This window comes from Myotis brandtii, unplaced genomic scaffold, assembly GCF_000412655.1.
Source record: "Myotis brandtii unplaced genomic scaffold, ASM41265v1 scaffold351, whole genome shotgun sequence".
NCBI classification, from domain to species: Eukaryota; Metazoa; Chordata; class Mammalia; order Chiroptera; family Vespertilionidae; genus Myotis; species Myotis brandtii.
Window position 1 is genome coordinate 468,858 of NW_005363502.1, and position 16,639 is coordinate 485,496.

General features: G+C 43.0%; 1 protein-coding gene across 2 annotated transcripts in view; it reads left to right on the forward strand.

Annotated features, from left to right (window-relative positions):
* ASPH (aspartate beta-hydroxylase) overlaps positions 1–16,639 on the forward strand; it is a 162,630-nt gene that overhangs the window by 143,196 nt on the left and 2,795 nt on the right. For both annotated transcript variants that reach the window (XM_014544096.1, XM_005871639.2), the window contains 4 exons: positions 725–862; positions 13,249–13,384; positions 15,338–15,429; positions 15,789–15,922. In XM_014544096.1, the coding sequence (XP_014399582.1) occupies positions 725–862; positions 13,249–13,384; positions 15,338–15,429; positions 15,789–15,922 (500 nt within the window). The remainder of the gene's footprint in view (positions 1–724; positions 863–13,248; positions 13,385–15,337; positions 15,430–15,788; positions 15,923–16,639) is intronic.

Here is a 16,639-nt window from a genome sequence, read left to right on the forward strand (position 1 = left end):
GAGAGAGAGAGAGAGAAACATCAATGATGAGAGAGAATCATTGATCGGCTGCCTCCTGCACGCCCCATACTGGGGATGGAGCCCACAACCCGGGCATGTGCCCTGACTGAGAATCAAATTGTGACCTCCTGGTTCATAGGTCAATGCTCAACCACTGAACCACACCAGCCTGGCTTGTCTACTTCATTTAATGGAGGAGGATTTACACTGTTTCCTTGGGTGGCCTTCCTAAATGCGGACACAGAAAGAAAATACATGTGAAAAGAGGAACTCTTGATTTTAGAATTCTAATTCAATAAATGCAGATATCTTTGAAGAAATTAGCAAAATCACAATTCTTTTAAAAGGAAACTCAAAAACAGAATTTAAGAAATAAAAGCTAGACTATATAGTCTACGTCAGTGTCTAAAATTGTTTATTACTCAACAAGTAAGTCCTCGACTCTACTGAACACTGAGAGAGACCAGAGTGCATGCAGCATGAATCCTGTGTTAAAAGACCACACGGCCTCAGACTGGAAATAAAATCACACATTCACTTGTCATAATGGGTCATAACCAGGGACCCAATACAATAATAGTTTTCACCATTGTAACAGGTTTGGGCATGCCTGACCAGCAAGCTCTTTATTTAAATGTTGCAAAATAATACTTGATTATTAGTGACTTTAATTTTAAAATGAATAAAAATGCCTCGTTTGCAGTTCATTTTTCTGTTCTTTCAGGCTTATAAGTGGTACGAGCTTGGGCACAAGAGGGGCCATTTTGCATCTGTTTGGCAGCGCTCGCTCTACAACGTGAACGGACTGAAAGCCCAGCCTTGGTGGACCCCAAAAGAAACAGGCTACACTGAACTGGTGAAGGTGAGTGTTAACTCAGACTGTCTGTCTCCTACTCACAATCAGGATGCTTCCGTGGAAAAGAATGTCAGGGCAGAGAGAGAGAGTTTATATCCAGTGACATTAGCCAAAAGTTTAGTTGAGATGGTGAAGAAAGAAATTTTTCTTAAAGAGCAGTTCTCACACACTTTGGCTTCAGTACTCCCTCATACTCGTAAAAATGATTGAGCAATCTTTAGATAAATGTTTTACATTTTTCCAATTTTTGTTTTCGAGAACATCTTGAATAAAATGTGTCTGTAAGACTTTAGTGATTAATGTGGTCTGCTTGGGGAAAAGAAAGGTTGCAGTGTGCTCTCAATGTGCTTACATTGAGTAAGTCTTACCTGACCATGTTTATTCTGTATTTCACTGTAAAAACACACTTTATAATCACCATAAACTAATTGTGATCCATAACAATCATCATAATCCAGTGTAAAGTCAGCTGCCATCAGTTAGCCTCCGAATATCTTATTAATCAGAAAAGCATGGTGTGGCGACAGTGAATGCAGATTGCTTTAACGTTGTTCTATTCCCAAAGCAGAAACAGTCTAGGGAAAATAGCGCCCCTGATACATGTGCTACCTTTAGCGTTGCCGGTGATTCTTTTCTTTGGAAAAGTCCATCCTCTCTCAGATTGCATCACACAGAGCCCTTCTGGTTCTCCCTCTCCCAGCAAATCTTTTTCTCTTGGTCTCTTTGTGAGTTTATTTCTCTACTGTAGCCTTTAGGATGCTTTCAAGTTCAAGTAACAGAAATGCAGCATGACCCTGGCTTACACCAGGAGGAATCTGATTGGCTCCTGTGAAGGAGGCCTGCGGTAGGGCAGACCTGGGGGCTGTGTAATTGGGGAAGGTTTTCCTGTCTGTGCGCCTCCCCCGCGGTCAGCTTCGTCCTAGTGCCAGCTTTCTTCCTGATGGCTGCCAGCAGCAACCAGAATGGGGCGGGCGGGGGAGAGTGGGAAAGGATTTGGGGGCTTCTTAACATTGTTCAGCACCACACCAGCCCTACATGGCCTTCTAGAAACCTCTAAACCAGTGGTTCTCAACCTTCCTAATGCCGCGACCCTTTAATACAGTTCCTCATGTTGTGGTGACCCCCAACCATAAAAGTATTTTCGTTGCTACTTCATACCTGTAATTTTGCTACTGTTCATAATTAAAGCATAGTGATTAATCACAAAAACAATATGTAATTATATATGTGCTTTCCAATGCCCCCTGTGAAAGGGTCGTTCAACTCCCAAAGGGGTCGCGACCCACAGGTTGAGAACCGCTGCTCTAAGCAGACCGTGTTCTGTTGTTCATAACCATGTCGCATGGGTACTCACAGTTATAAGGGAGTCTGAGAAACCAAGTAGCTGGCAACAGGCTGAGGGAATAAGTTTCCAGCAGGAGAAAGACTGTTGTCCCTCTCCTTCCAGCAGGGAGCAAAAGGCATTCCCTTCTGTCTGATTGAGTCAACTGAAGTCACATTTCCGCTCTGGATGAGTTATTGGCAAGGGGCTATGAGATTTTCCTTAAAATAACAGGTCAACCCCTGGAGCAGGGAAAAGGCCATATTCCTCTACATTCAGTGGATTATCTGCAGGAGGGTGGATATCCGGACTAAATCAGGGTCCTGTGAGGAAGGAGAAAGAGGCACAATGGATGCTGGGAAGGTGACCTAGTGTTCAGTGCCCTCGCTGACCTAGGAGTGCTCGCAGATCCAAACGTGGATCCTCACCCAGGCATTAACATCTTAAAGTGGAAACCTTCTAAATCTGGTAGCCACCGTGCTTAGCCAAAATCCTTTTAGGATTATCACCCACATTTGGATTTTTCTGTGACAATTAACTGCCATGGATGGTACATTTTCATTTAAATTATCCTCATTGTGTGTTCCAGGGAGATGTAGAGGGCCATTTTCTTGAAGGCATGAGACAATGTTAGTAAAAGTCATCATTTGTTTTCCCCTTTTGTTGAATGTCATAGTTGCCCTTTATTGTGTACTTTGCCATTTCGGGGGTGGGGCGGGGGGGATGTTGAGAGACTATGCAACTCAATGAAAAAGATTTAGAGAAAAATATTCCACTGGAGTTTTTTCTTTTAGGTATGTGCTTGTTAAAATTTAGTAGGTGGTTGTCCAAATCACTAATATCAGAGCCCTAAGTGCCTTGGGGATATTTAACATAGAAATTGAAACAAAAATGGATTAAAGTCTTTGCTAGGATATAAAGAGAAAAGAGAAAAGAAATCTCTTCTAGTGGGGAAAAAAGCCATCATACCTTAAGAAAGTTGCTCTTCCTTTTTTTGAGATTATTCTTTGATCCTCCTTATTCGGAGGTGAATTTAGATGTAAACATGCATGCATAGGAAGAACATGGAAAACCAACAGCCAGAAGCAACGGGAAACCATTATTTAAAACATCCCTTTTGTATTTGTTTTTTCTGCTACCTAACTCTGTCCTCCATTCATCCCTGGGGAAAAAGAACATCCTCGAGTCCTTTGAGTGTTTGGGTGTTTCCGAACAGCCGCTCAGATATAAACAGATAAGTTTTCCTTTCCTCATATTGTAGTTTTGTTTCAGTTAGAGGTGGGCCCGGTAATATTTTGCCGATGGTGTGACACAGTACTTAAGAATGATTGATTAGAATGATAAGGCTCTCTGTCATTTGCCTTCAGACTGGAGCTTTTATTAAGAGTTCTATTGTGTATGAATAACGTCACCTGGACAAAGAAGAAAAGGAAGACATACAGTAATAATAACATTAGTGGTTCAACATTTCTAGCAGTGTGATTAAATATTTGAATGTTTCCACTGAGCTGCTTTTGAGATGAACTGGATTGAGAAAGAAGTAAAAATGTCAGATTTACAGTGCAATTAAGCTGTAAAATAAGAGGATTCATGATTTTATAGAAAAGTGTTAAGTATGAGGAAGTGCTGACAATGGCACCTTAAGATCAGCTAATAGTTAATCCTATTTTTGTAATTCAAACTTTAAGCTTTTTGGAAACCAATGATATTTTTTACTGAAAATGACAATATCACCAGGGGAGTTCAGAGAACTTGGGGAACCTGCTGGTTGTAGGCCCCCTTTTAAAAAGGAGGACTTTTTAAAGTGGTCTACAATTAGAAGCAGGTTCCTTTCGTTCTCAGCTCTGACACCTTGGGCAAGTCATTTCACCCAGCGAAGCGAAGCCTCCGTTTCTTTTATCTTTAAGTACCAAATAATGACCTCTGCTTTTACTCTCTTTTGAGCTTTTGGTAAGACTCAAAACCACAACAAAATACAATAAAAACCTACCATCCAGGGTGTTCCTGTGTGTGTTGGAATGTGAACACTGCTAAGGTTATAGGACACGACTGCATGTGATGCCAATTATAGCAATAGCAAAAGGATAAAATATTTTCTATTCTTTGAATTATTTCAAACTAAAAGGCTGTTTTCTTTCTCAAAGTGAAATTGGTCGGTTTTCAGTGTTTGTGAATGTGGAAAAAAAAAGATGCTAAAAATTGGCTTTATGTGTGGCTTTCTTTGGGAACTCACAGTACAGTGTTTGATACTTTAGGACAATTGCAAACTGTACCTGTAGGTTGGTACTGCATTTGCAGTTCCAAATGTTTGATTGAGTAGGTCATGATCTATGGCTTACTGTTGGTACAAATGTTTGATTGAGTAGGTCATGATCTGTGGCTTACTGCACATACACACAGATTGATGTCTTAACCATACACATACACGTTTGTTATCGGTGAAAGTGGGGTTCTTGGGGTACTGCTAGAATAAGAATTTCTGGGGGCCCCTCCGGGAGGATGCCATACTGTAGAAAGCTTGATTTCTGTGGAATGAATCCCCTGAGTTTCCAAGGTCCCATTCTCCTTTGTCCCACCAAAGAACAAGTCCCAGTGTGCCTTCTTCAGGGCCAAAATCAAAGCCAGTGTCCAGAGTTTCCATCCCATGTTGGAGCAGAGTCCAACCCAGCACCAGGCTAGCTTCTTTTGAGTTCCCAGCTGCAGTCCATTAGACCATCGTGTGGGGGGTCCACATGGCCACATGGTCATGGAGGGAACACGGGCAAGTGCAAAACAAGGGAGCCAAGAGAGAGAAAACTCCTTTGTCGCGGGGATTATGTATTTCCAAATTTTCATGGGCTTGTAGTGGCCCTGTTCCTTCTGGCCAGTGGTCTCTGTTCCCAGGTTTGACTGACAGGCATCCTACCTATGTCATCCTGACTTTACTGAACATGCATCTGTCTCCCCTTTGCTGCATCCCCAGTGCTTTGCAGGGAATGGACTGGAGGTTCCATTGGAAGTGAAATGTTGCAGCTTCCTGATGAAGCTGCCCAAATGGCCATGCTTATAATGTCTGCCTTCCCTTCGCTCCTTTCCTATTATTAATAACTAGCTGATTACAATGGTGTCACATACACATATAGATCATCTGCTTATCTGTTTATCAGGTGATATATTTTGTGTAGGCACAGAAAGCCTCCCCAGCAGACTCTTAGCCCCTTAGCTTTGTGGGGTTTGCTTCTAGCTGTGGCTCCCTCAGGACATAGCTCAGCACACTATTCACAGTAGGTAGAGCCACGAAGACACCTTGGTCTCTCCTCTTACCTTTTTTCGACTGACATTGTTGGCCATTGTCCCTGCCAGTCTGGGCTACAGTCAGAGGACTGCGGGTCTCCTTTGCTGTCTGCATCCCAGACACGTTTCTCCTGGCAACCTGGACTGCCTTTCCTCCTGTATCCTAGAAAAAGAAACCCAGCTTCTCCCGCTGTCTAGAAAAATTAAAATTCAGTTCTCCAGACTCTCGTCTTGCCCCCGGGCTGGGTGCCTTGAGTTATCTTTTCCCTTCAGAAAGGATAATGAGAGACTAAATAGACAAGCAGACCATGTCCAGACTATATGTAGAAATAGAACCTTGACCTACAACCTGCACTGAACAGCCCGAGAAGCCAATCCCTTATCTATAAGCAATACCCCAGGAAGCCAGCTCACCATGTGTCAGGAAGCCACGTTGCTCTCTGGTGACAATCCGGGAAGCTAAACAATAACTTGTGTGTATTTGGCCCAAATGGGCTGAATGATTAGTAACTGACAGCTTCCCTAATGCTTGGCCCTGCTTCCAACATAAGACGAACCAGAGACAGCCAAACACGCTCCTGTCACATAGGATGCTGCTTCTAGTCAGCCCGCTCACAGCTGCCCCTGCCTCCAGCCTCCAGATCAGGTACCTTGGGCGCTTCTCTCTATGGCAGCTGTTCTCAACCTGTGGGTCGCGACCCCTTTGGCGGTCGAACGACCCTTTCACAGGGGTCGCCTAAGACCATCCTGCATATCAGATATTTACATTACGATTCATAACAGTAGCAACATTACAGTTATGAAGTAGCAACGAAAATAATTTTATGGTTGGGTCACAACATGAGGAACTGTATTTAAAGGGCCAGAAGATTGAGAACCACTGCTCTATGGCGTTCCTACTTCTCAGCCAGAGCACCAGTGAGGGCGGCTGACTCCCTTGCCCTAGCAAGCCCTGAATAAATAGCCTGTGCTTTTCCACTTGGTTGGTCTTTATTTCCACAATAATAAATGTCAGATGTTTTCCTTTATCAACGTGGAAAACAGGAAATCTGATTAAAATGCATTAGGGCCAGAAAGAGATTGCTGCATTAATGCCACTAATTTCCCAGGAGGTTTTATTAAACTTATTGCAAAGAGAATTTGCTGTGTGGGCATTAGACTCACTATTGTATTTGCTCTGATTTCCTACCTTCAGCTCAGCACTCGGGGGATGCCCACCCCCGGTTTCTTTATAAGGAGAATATACTGCTCCCCTGTCTTATCTTCACCATGTTAAAGTACAGGCATGCTTTGGCTAAGATTTAAGTAAGCTGATTTTATCTCTAAAAGAAATCAGATAAGTTCCTAAAATAATTAACTATAACAAGCAGGTTCTTAGACAATTAAGTAAAATGTGGTATACATTCTCCTAAAGCGCTATTGTTATCAATTCCTTCTAACTCCAATTTAATGCCTAAACTGTGCCGCGTGTCTTTTCTTAATTTAGAGTCAGAACCTTTCAAAGTACATACATCTCTGGGACTTTTCAAATGCCAGTATCAGTGTTTTCTTAACAGGCTTTTTCTTAACAGCTAATCACACGGTTACTTGCTCAATCCTGTGTGTGTTAACCTGAGTTTTAAGAGTTCTTGTATTATGTTTTGCCCACATGTTAAAAGCATAGCTTTTTCTGCCTTTTTCCATGCCTATATTTTATGTTGCTCCTGTAAAATTCTTCTTACTTATTCCCGTGTTGATGTGAATTTATCTCTGATCCCCTCCATCTGCTGTTTGCTTTCTTAGCTGGAACTAGTTCTAACCTGAATCTGCATTAGTGCTATAGGCTGTGTCCCCCCACCGCCCCCCAAATTCATATGTTGAAGTCTTAGTCCCCCAAGTACCTCAGAATGCATTGGAGATAAGGCCCGTGCTATAGGCTGTGTCCCCCCCGCCGTCCCCCAAGTACCTCAGAATGCATTGGAGATAAGGCCTTTGGAGAGGTGCTTAAGTTAAAACGAGGCTGTTAGGGTGGGCCCTAATGCAATATGTATGACTAGTGTCCTTCTAAGAAAAGGAAATTTTGACACAGAAGGGTGTGTGAGCACACAAGGAAAGACCTTGTGAGGACATAGTAAGAAGATGGCCATCTGCAAGTCAGGGAGAGAGGGCTCGAAAGAAACCAAACCTGCCAACCCCTCGAGCTTGGACTTGCGGCCTCCAGAACTGAGAGACTCTAACCGCCTGTGGTTGAAGTCACCCAGGCTGTGGAATGTTGTTCGGGCAACCCTAGCAAACTCATTCCATTCAGTAGTGATTTTCCTTAGCAACTCGCCTTACTTAGCAATCTGCAACGTTTACTACCTGCCTCAGCAAAAATGTCTCTCTGAATGGTCCTGTTTTCCTCCGCAGGAGAAAATATTTAAAGCTCAGCTAGATGAATTTCCATATTGAAGGGACTGCTGAGTTTCTAGCATTTACATTCAGGCATGTTGCCATAGAATTTCAGGAAACCAGAAATGAAAAGATCTTAAAATCTTCATCATCATCATCATCATAGCTATACTTACATACAACACTCGTGCTTTTAAGCACATTTAATCTTCTTAGAGACTCTTAAGGGAAGTAGTAGCATTTTACCCTCTTTATAAATGAGGAACCTAAGGCACAGAGTGGTTAAGTAACTTGCCCAATATCACACAGCTAATTACATGGCAGAGTCAGATTTCATATCCAGGCTGTCTGGCTCTAAATTTTACACCTCCAAACACTATACCAGTGATGGTGAACCTTTTGAGCTCGGTGTGTCAGCATTTTGAAAAACCCTAACTTAACTCTGGTGCCGTGTCACATATAGAAATTTTTTGATATTTGCAACCATAGTAAAACAAAGACTTATATTTTTGATATTTATTTTATATATTTAAATGCCATTTAACAAAGAAAAATCAACCCAAAAAATGAGTTCGCTGTCACCTCTGACCCGAATGTCATAGGTTCGCCATCACTGCACTACACTATACTAAAAGTTATAATGCAATGGAGCAATGCTTGCAAAATTCTAAAAGGAAGTTATTTACTGCCTAGAATTCTGCACATGGCCAGGCCTTCAATCAAGTGTATGAATAGCTTCAGAAATGTTCAGAAATTCAATTTTATCTGTGGTATGTTCTTTCTCAGGAATGACTAGAATTCACTCATTAGGGAGCCCGATACCAGGCGGAAGCCAAGGACAGTTGTCCAGCAAGCCCAGACAGCAACCTGTTCAGAGGAAAGCAAGGCAGATGGCTACTGGCGGGTTCTCTGCAGAAAAAAAAAAAAGAGAGAGAGAGCGAGAGAAAGAGAAAGAAAAAAGGCTTATATGATGTTTTTGGCAAAGGGGAGAATAGTGTTGAGATTTTTCTCATACTCCTTCATTGCTGTAAGGAAGAAGGATGCTAAGTGCATTAGAAAATTAAGCCAAGGAAAAGGGAGCATGTGAAATGAAGTGTAATCATTACAACTCAAGTGGGAATGATACCTCATTGTCAAAATATTATAAAACCTGAATGTGAATTTACCCAGATGTATGAACGATGTGTGGATTTAACTGTATTGCATGATGAAGACGAGGGGAAAGAAGACATCCTATTGTTAAATTGCTGCAGGAAATAGCTGGGATTGAACTCAGGCCTGGGGAAGAGTTGAGTAAGAGACTGCTGCCTCCATTATAAGACCTATGGTAGTATTTGACTTTTAAAAAATGTGTATTTTTCTTTGTTATGGTGGGGGGGGCGCTCCTGGTGAGAACTAGACAAATTTAAAAAGAGCTGTAAGCACTAAAAGAAAGTGTACTTTTAATCCAATGAAAATAGTAAAAGAAATCCTATATAATAAAAGGCTAATATGCAAATTGACCAAACGACCGGTTGCTATGATGCTCACTGACCACCAGGGGGCAGACGCTCAACGCAGGAGCTGCCCCTATGTGGTCAGTGTGCTCCCACAGCGGGAGTGTCACTCAGCCAGAAGCCCAAGCCAGGCTCATGGCTGGCAAGCGCAGTGGTGGTGGCAGGAACCTCTCCCACCTCCGTGGCAGTGCTAAGGATGCCCGACTGACGGTTTAGGCCTGCTCCCTGTGGGGCCTAAGTCGTCAGTCGGACATACCCCAAGGGCTCCCGGACTGCAAGAGAGCGCAGGCTGGGCTGAGGGACCCCCACCCCCAAGTGCACAAATTTCTTGCACCAGGCCTCTAGTAGTTAAATAAGAATTAGTGTGGGTTTAGTGTGCTTCTCTAAAGACTTTCTGCATGAAGTCAGTTTTTTGAGAAGGCTTTAAAAATTAGGACTTAATCTAACTTTTAAAAATGTTTTATTGATTTTTAGAGATGCAGGGAGAGGGAGAGAGACAGAAACATCAGTAATGAGAGAGAATCATTGATCGGCTACCTCCTGCATGCCCCCTATTGGGGATCGAGCCCGCAACCTGCCCTGATGAGGAATCAACTGTGACCTCCTGTGTCAGAGGTTGATGCTCAACCACTGAGCCACACCGGCCGGGCAGGAGTTGATCTAATTTGGTGTAAAGAGAAATATGTACCATTCAAGAGGGATGAACAGAATATTGGCCAAGTGCCCTGAATTGGATGGAGGGTTTGGATTAAAGAGAGCAGGAGTGTATTGTGGGACTAATGAGGCTTGAAACTAGGAAATCCATTTGTGGGGTGACTACAGTGCCAAATACAGCTGAGGTTTAACTCAACAGGCAAGTTCTGATGATGGGTTTATGGAGCCATGTGGCACTGTAAAAGCAATCAACTCTGCTTTCTGAAGTCTGTGTAGCCACAAGAAGAAATGTGAATTAGAAGCTATTATTTTCTGGGCCACCAACTCAAACGCCAACCCTATCCATGTCTCTCTCTTCAGTTTCATAAAATGGATGAATTTAGGGTCAAGGAAGTAATATTTCATATGAGTCTTTTAACAATGTAGGCATCTTTCAAGTTCCTGATGGAATTTCCTAAAAAATGGAAATTTTTGACATCTCAGAAAACTGAATAATATTGCTATAGAGAAAATGTGTATCCTCTCTCTCTCTCTCTCTCTCTCTCTCTCTCTCTCTCTCACTCACACACACACACACACAATCAATCCCCTATAACTATGTGAATTTTACACAATGTGGTTTCTTGGTTTGTGCTTAAAAATAACATTACCAGGTCCCATCCCAGATTTCTCCCTAATGCCCATGAAGAGACCCTGCTGTGTCTTTCCAAAGTTGAAAAGCATCCCCTAGTGAGCAATTTTCAACCTTTTTCATCTCATGGCACACATAAATCAATTACTAAAATTCTGCAGCACACACACAATATAATTTTGATTCATTCACACCCAACGATAGTTGTTGTGTTGGCTGTTGTCATTTTTATTTTTTTTTTACAATCTAAGGAAAAAGAAGTCGGCGCCCCTGACTGACTAGTCAGGCATTGCGTGTCTAAAAATTCTTGTGGGGCACTGGCTGAAAATCACCGCCATAGTGTAGTTATTACTTTGGTAGAAAAAATGTTTACGTTGACCACGTAAGAGATGGTGACTGTTGTTATCTTTATGTTGTTCGTTGTTTCCTCAGGTTTACTAGGTGTGTGTGTTTGGTTAGCCTGGTTTTCCCAGCTGTCAACAATGTGAACCCCCTTGGTCTGCCCGGTGTCCTGTGGGGAGCGCTCTGTTCCCCAAGGACCCCCCGCACCAGCACCTGCGCCTCACAGGTGCCGGTAACCCACTGCAGAGGAGCTGGCGGGAGCCATCGGTCACCCTCGTGCCCAGAGGGGAGCAGGGTCCCCAGGGCCACTACAGCCTCAGCTCTCCCCTCCCGCAGGTGCCGTAGGAGCAGTCGAGGCACGTGGAGGCAGCAGACGGTTTCTGGCCACTGGACTGTGAGATGTCCACTCCAAGAGTTATTTCTTCATCCCTGAAGGGAAAAAGTGTCCACTAGATTAACGAGGACCCTTCCCATTGTAAAATTGTCTGACACAGTATTGAACCTAAAAGAAAGTGATGAGTGGCAATTTTATACTAGAAATTAGAAACCTGTGCGGTGCCTGATTCCTACTGAGCAGGTCCGTGGCCTCACGGCGCAGGTGGTCCAGGTGTGCTACGTGTCACAATGGGATACAAAATCGTGTTTTTAAAAAATCATTACTGCTCCTGGAAAAGGAGCTCAGCAACACTTCCCTGGAGACACGGAGAGGAGGTGAGACGGGGCAGGAATGACATGTCACATACAAAAGCAGCTTGCTCCTCAGTAACATTTCAAAAATTTTATTTAGTGATGCAGTTACTTTAACATTTTTCCCTAGGGCTTTGTGCCCTATTTTAGTAACAAAAGATCAGCTCCTATCAAAGATGCCTCTAAAATGTGCTTTCAAAAGAAGTGAGAGAAACTTCTAAAATACCAGGAGAGAGGAGGGGAAGGTGCCAAAACACTCATTTGGAAAGTAATTTTGTGTGTTAGCGAGGTAATTCTCCTCTCTCGTGTGACAGTTTAACATGAATCTAACAGATTTATCTGGCAACTTGAACGAGCGTGTAGCGGCAGGGACTGTTGGTGATTGATATGTTTTATAGAAGATGTAAATATCTGGACTGCATTTTTTCTTCTTTCCCTTTCTGTAATCTTAGCATCCTTGAGAAAACCACCATATTCTCTCACTCTGGGGACCTGCCCAAGTGAGGACTTTTGAGTGTGTCTGTATTGAAATTAAATCTTGGACTTGCTATTTATGAATTACCTACTTGGGATTAAAGTAGTATTGGAATTATTTATGGGTAGGTGACCAGCACAAAGCAGGTGATGATGAGTGGGTTTCACAGAAACAGAAGTATATAAGTTTGGTGCAGTTACTATGAAACACAGTATGGAGGTTCCTCAGAATATTAAAAATAGAACTGCCGTGTGACCCAGCAATCCCACTTCTGGGTATACATCCAAAGGAAATGGAATACAGGATATCAAAGAGATATCTGTATCCCTGTTCATTGCAGCATTATTCACAATAACCAAGGTATGGAAACAACCTCAACCAACGGGTGGAGGAGTATGGTGTGAGCCTCCCTGGCCGGTGTGGCTCAGTTGGTGGGGCTTCGGGTTGTGCACAGAAAAGTTGCCTGTTCAATGTCAGGGCACATGTCCATGTTTAGGGCTGAATCTCCAGTAGGGGGTGATCGATATTCTGTTCTCCTCTCTCTCTCTCTCTCTCTCTTCCTCTTCCTTTCTGTCTAAAAAATCAATTTAGCCCGGTTGGCATGGCTCAGTGGTTGAGTGTTGACCTATGAACTAAGAGGTCATAGTTCAATACCGGTTAGGGCACATGCCCAGGTTGTGAGCTTGATCCCCAGTGTGGGGCTTGCAGGAGGCAGCCAATCAGTGATTCTAATCATTGATGTTTCTTTCTCCCACTCCCTTCCTTTATGTCTGTCTAAAAAATCAATTTAGCCCAGTTGGCATGGCTCAGTGGTTGAGTGTTGACCTATGAACTAAGAGGTCATAGTTCAATACCGGTTAGGGCACATGCCCGGGTTGTGAGCTTGATCCCCAGTGTGGGGCTTGCAGGAGGCAGCCAATCAGTGATTCTAATCATTGATGTTTCTTTCTCCCACTCCCTTCCTTTATGAAATAAATAAAAATAGATTTTAAATAAAAGTCAACTTTAAAAAAGAAAAATTAAATGAAGTGAGAAAAATTTCATTGCTTGATTAATCAGATAAACGAAAAGCTGGGAGTCATTTTGATAAGGTGTTCTACCTGGCATATTTTCAGTCTATTAACACCAGAATCTTCTCTCTAGTCCTTAGAGAGAAACTGGAAGTTGATCCGCGATGAAGGCCTTGCAGTGATGGATAAAGCCAAAGGCCTCTTCCTGCCTGAGGATGAAAACCTGAGGGAGAAGGGAGACTGGAGCCAGTTTACGCTGTGGCAGCAAGGTGAGCCCCGGCTTCCAGACTCTCCGCAGCTAGGGATACCTCGGAAGTGGACACTGGTCTGGTGACACTTGCCAGGGTCGGGATTCCCCAATTTACGGGAAACTTCCCGGGAAAACCTAGCTTATCAAATTCCATTCGGTTTTCTAAAACCATATGTGAACACTTATTTGTGTGTGCGCCTGTAAGTATGTGTGTGCATGCCTGTGTATACTCCTGTGTGTATTTGGATAAATATAAATAACAGTATTTTGATTTCCTAATATTTTCTGTTAAGTGATAAGCTACAGAGAGTACCTCAACTGTGTAGGCATATCTGCAGAGTCCACCATGTGCTCCCCAATGCCTTGGAGAGGAGCTTCCCTGAGCTTCTTTGCTCCTGTCAAATGGAGATAGTGTCGCTTGCCAAAGTGATATCCCAGGGGTAAGAGTTGGTAGAAATGAGGACAGACCGGAGCGACAGGACAGTAATAACTAGTCCCTGAGCTCTTCAAGACTAGGAAGTGGTGCATATTCAGCCTCAGATTCCCTGAGCTTAATTCAGGCGAAGGCACGCAGACAGGGCTCCGGTATGTGTGTGCTCATTGAATTAACTTAGCAATCTACTCTTAAAATGAGGAGCATGGAATTTTATCTTTAAATCTCTCTCCACTTCCCTTGAAAATTCAAGTTAAACTCAGTTAACAGTAGTGTACAAAGTAAATCCATTTTGAAGACTAAATAGCACCATGTGTTGCACAACGTCAACACAGGAAATGAATTGAGAGGATGATAAGCAGTTGGTGTACGTTGAAGCACTAATAACCACAGTCGTTTATCTCAGTTATGCTTTCCAAATGCTTTACACGAAAGAGAACTAAAGCGATATTTTCAAGGCAATATCTATGATTTCAAGAGCTCACATGATTTCAAGTGACTGTCAGCTTTTTGCCAACACGATTTTTTTAAGTGCAGCAAATGCTGCTGTGTGCATTCCTGAGCACATCTTCCCTAAGAAACAGCGATTTTGTAGATGATGAAGAAATTTGCATAGCCTAAGATGCTTAAGACTATGTCCCAAATTCTGTGTCTCTGACACAGTGACGCCTAGAAAACATCATCTCTCAAAGACCTCCTCCCACCTTCATGTAAATCCTGCTTTATCCATATATATAGGACGATTTATACAATGAAAAATACATTAAATTCCAATGAAAAACATTGTGTAGGTAACTCGTTAGTATAATCCTGGAAATGCATTTTTAGGTTAGAAATATAAGCTTTTTTGGGGGGTGGGGGCAGGTATATTACTGTGGCTGCTGTAACAAATTGCCACAAACATAGTGGCTTAAAATAACGTGAATTGTTAGAGTTCTGGAGGTCAGAAGTCTACAGTGGGTCTCACTGGGTGAGCATGGAAGTGTCACCGGGCTGCATTCCTTCTGGAGGCTCCAGCTTAGTCTGCCCACATTCCTTGGCTGGTAGCCCTTTCCATCGTCAGAGTCAGCAATGGCCCGTCAAGTCTTCCTCATTCTGCATCATTCAAACCTTGACTCTTCTGCATTTAAGAACCCTATGATTCCATTGGCACATTTAATTAATCCAGGGCAATCTCTATATTTTAAGATGCGCTGATTAGAAATCTCAGTGCCCTCTGTAACCTTTATTTCCCCTCTCCGTTAATATATCATAGGTTCCTGGGCTTAGATGTTGACATCCACTGTTCTGCCTGTCTCAGGGGGGAAATAACTATTAGACATCCCTAGTCAAATAGTCCACCAGTGAGGGGAGAATTCTAGTCCTTGCTCTGCAAGTCAGTACCTAGTGGAGCAAAGCACATTGTCTCCGTGTGTGTATGCAGCCTTCTCATTCCCACAGTGAGCATGGCATTATAGATCACGTGTGGTCCAAACAGGATGAGTCAGAGCTGTACTGTGATTCGTTCACTAACAATGCTTTTATCATTTATTGTTCTAGGAAGAAAAAATGAAAATGCCTGCAAAGGAGCTCCTAAAACCTGTTCTTTACTAGATAAATTCCCCGAGACAACAGGATGCCGGAGAGGACAGGTACCAAGAGTGTTTTCAGTGCTGGGAAGAACACAATTGCTTATTGGCAATAAGGGAATGTGGATGATTACAAACAAGTGTTTATGTCCTTTGGCCCAACGAATGCCTCTTTTAATGAAACAATTTCATGTGGTTGATGTCAGACTTGAGGGTGAAAATGTTCAGTGTATATATAGCTTTGTGCAAAAAGGGAGTACTTATTTTTAATTCCTTCACAAAGAAATGAGAGGAGAATATTAATTCTGAGTCTTACAAAGGCTCTAATCCAAATTGACAGTAATTTTGTACTGTCACTTTAATTTAGCAATTCCCCCACAGCTTAATAAATGGAAGAACGGTGTGTTATTTTTTCTGCACAGATCAAATATTCCATCATGCACCCAGGAACTCACGTGTGGCCGCACACGGGGCCCACGAACTGCAGGCTCCGAATGCACCTGGGCTTGGTGATTCCCAAGGAAGGCTGCAAGATCCGGTGTGCCAACGAGACCAAGTACGTTTGCTCCCACCATTCTCTCTCTTTTTTTAAAAAAATATATTTTATTGATTTTTTTACAGAGAGGAAGGGAGAGGGATGGAGAGTTAAAAACATCGATGAGAGAGAAACATCGATCAGCTGCCTCCTGCACACCCCACACTGGGGGTGTGCCCGCAACCAAGGTACATGCCCTTGACTGGAATCGAATCTGGGACCCTTGAGTCCGCAGACCAACGCTCTATCCACTGAGCCAAACTGGTTAGGGCCATTTTCTCTCTTATTCATTACCTCTGAGGATGGATGTTTGTGACGACAAAGCCATGTTCAGCTGGACATTTTCTCTTCCTTTGTGAACATGTACACTGGGGTGGGTTATGTTAATCCAGACCCTTTCATCTCTGTCCCTTCTTTGGTCTGGAGACACTGCCTCCCAGTTCCAGGGCTGCCTTCTGCAGTGATGTCTCCCCAGAGCCCGTGCATCTGGTCGATAAGCCTTCTTGCTTTTCTTTCTAGATCAAGCATGTCAAACTCAAAGGCTAACACGGGCCATATAAATGAAGCATCAGCCTACGGGCCGCGAGTTTGACATGCTTGTTCTAGATCAGTGGTTCTCAACCTTCTGGCCCTTTAAATACAGTTCCTCATGTTGTGACCCAGCCATAAATTTATTTTCGTTGCTACTTCATAACTATAATGTTGCTACTGTTATGAATCGTAATGTAAATATCTGAT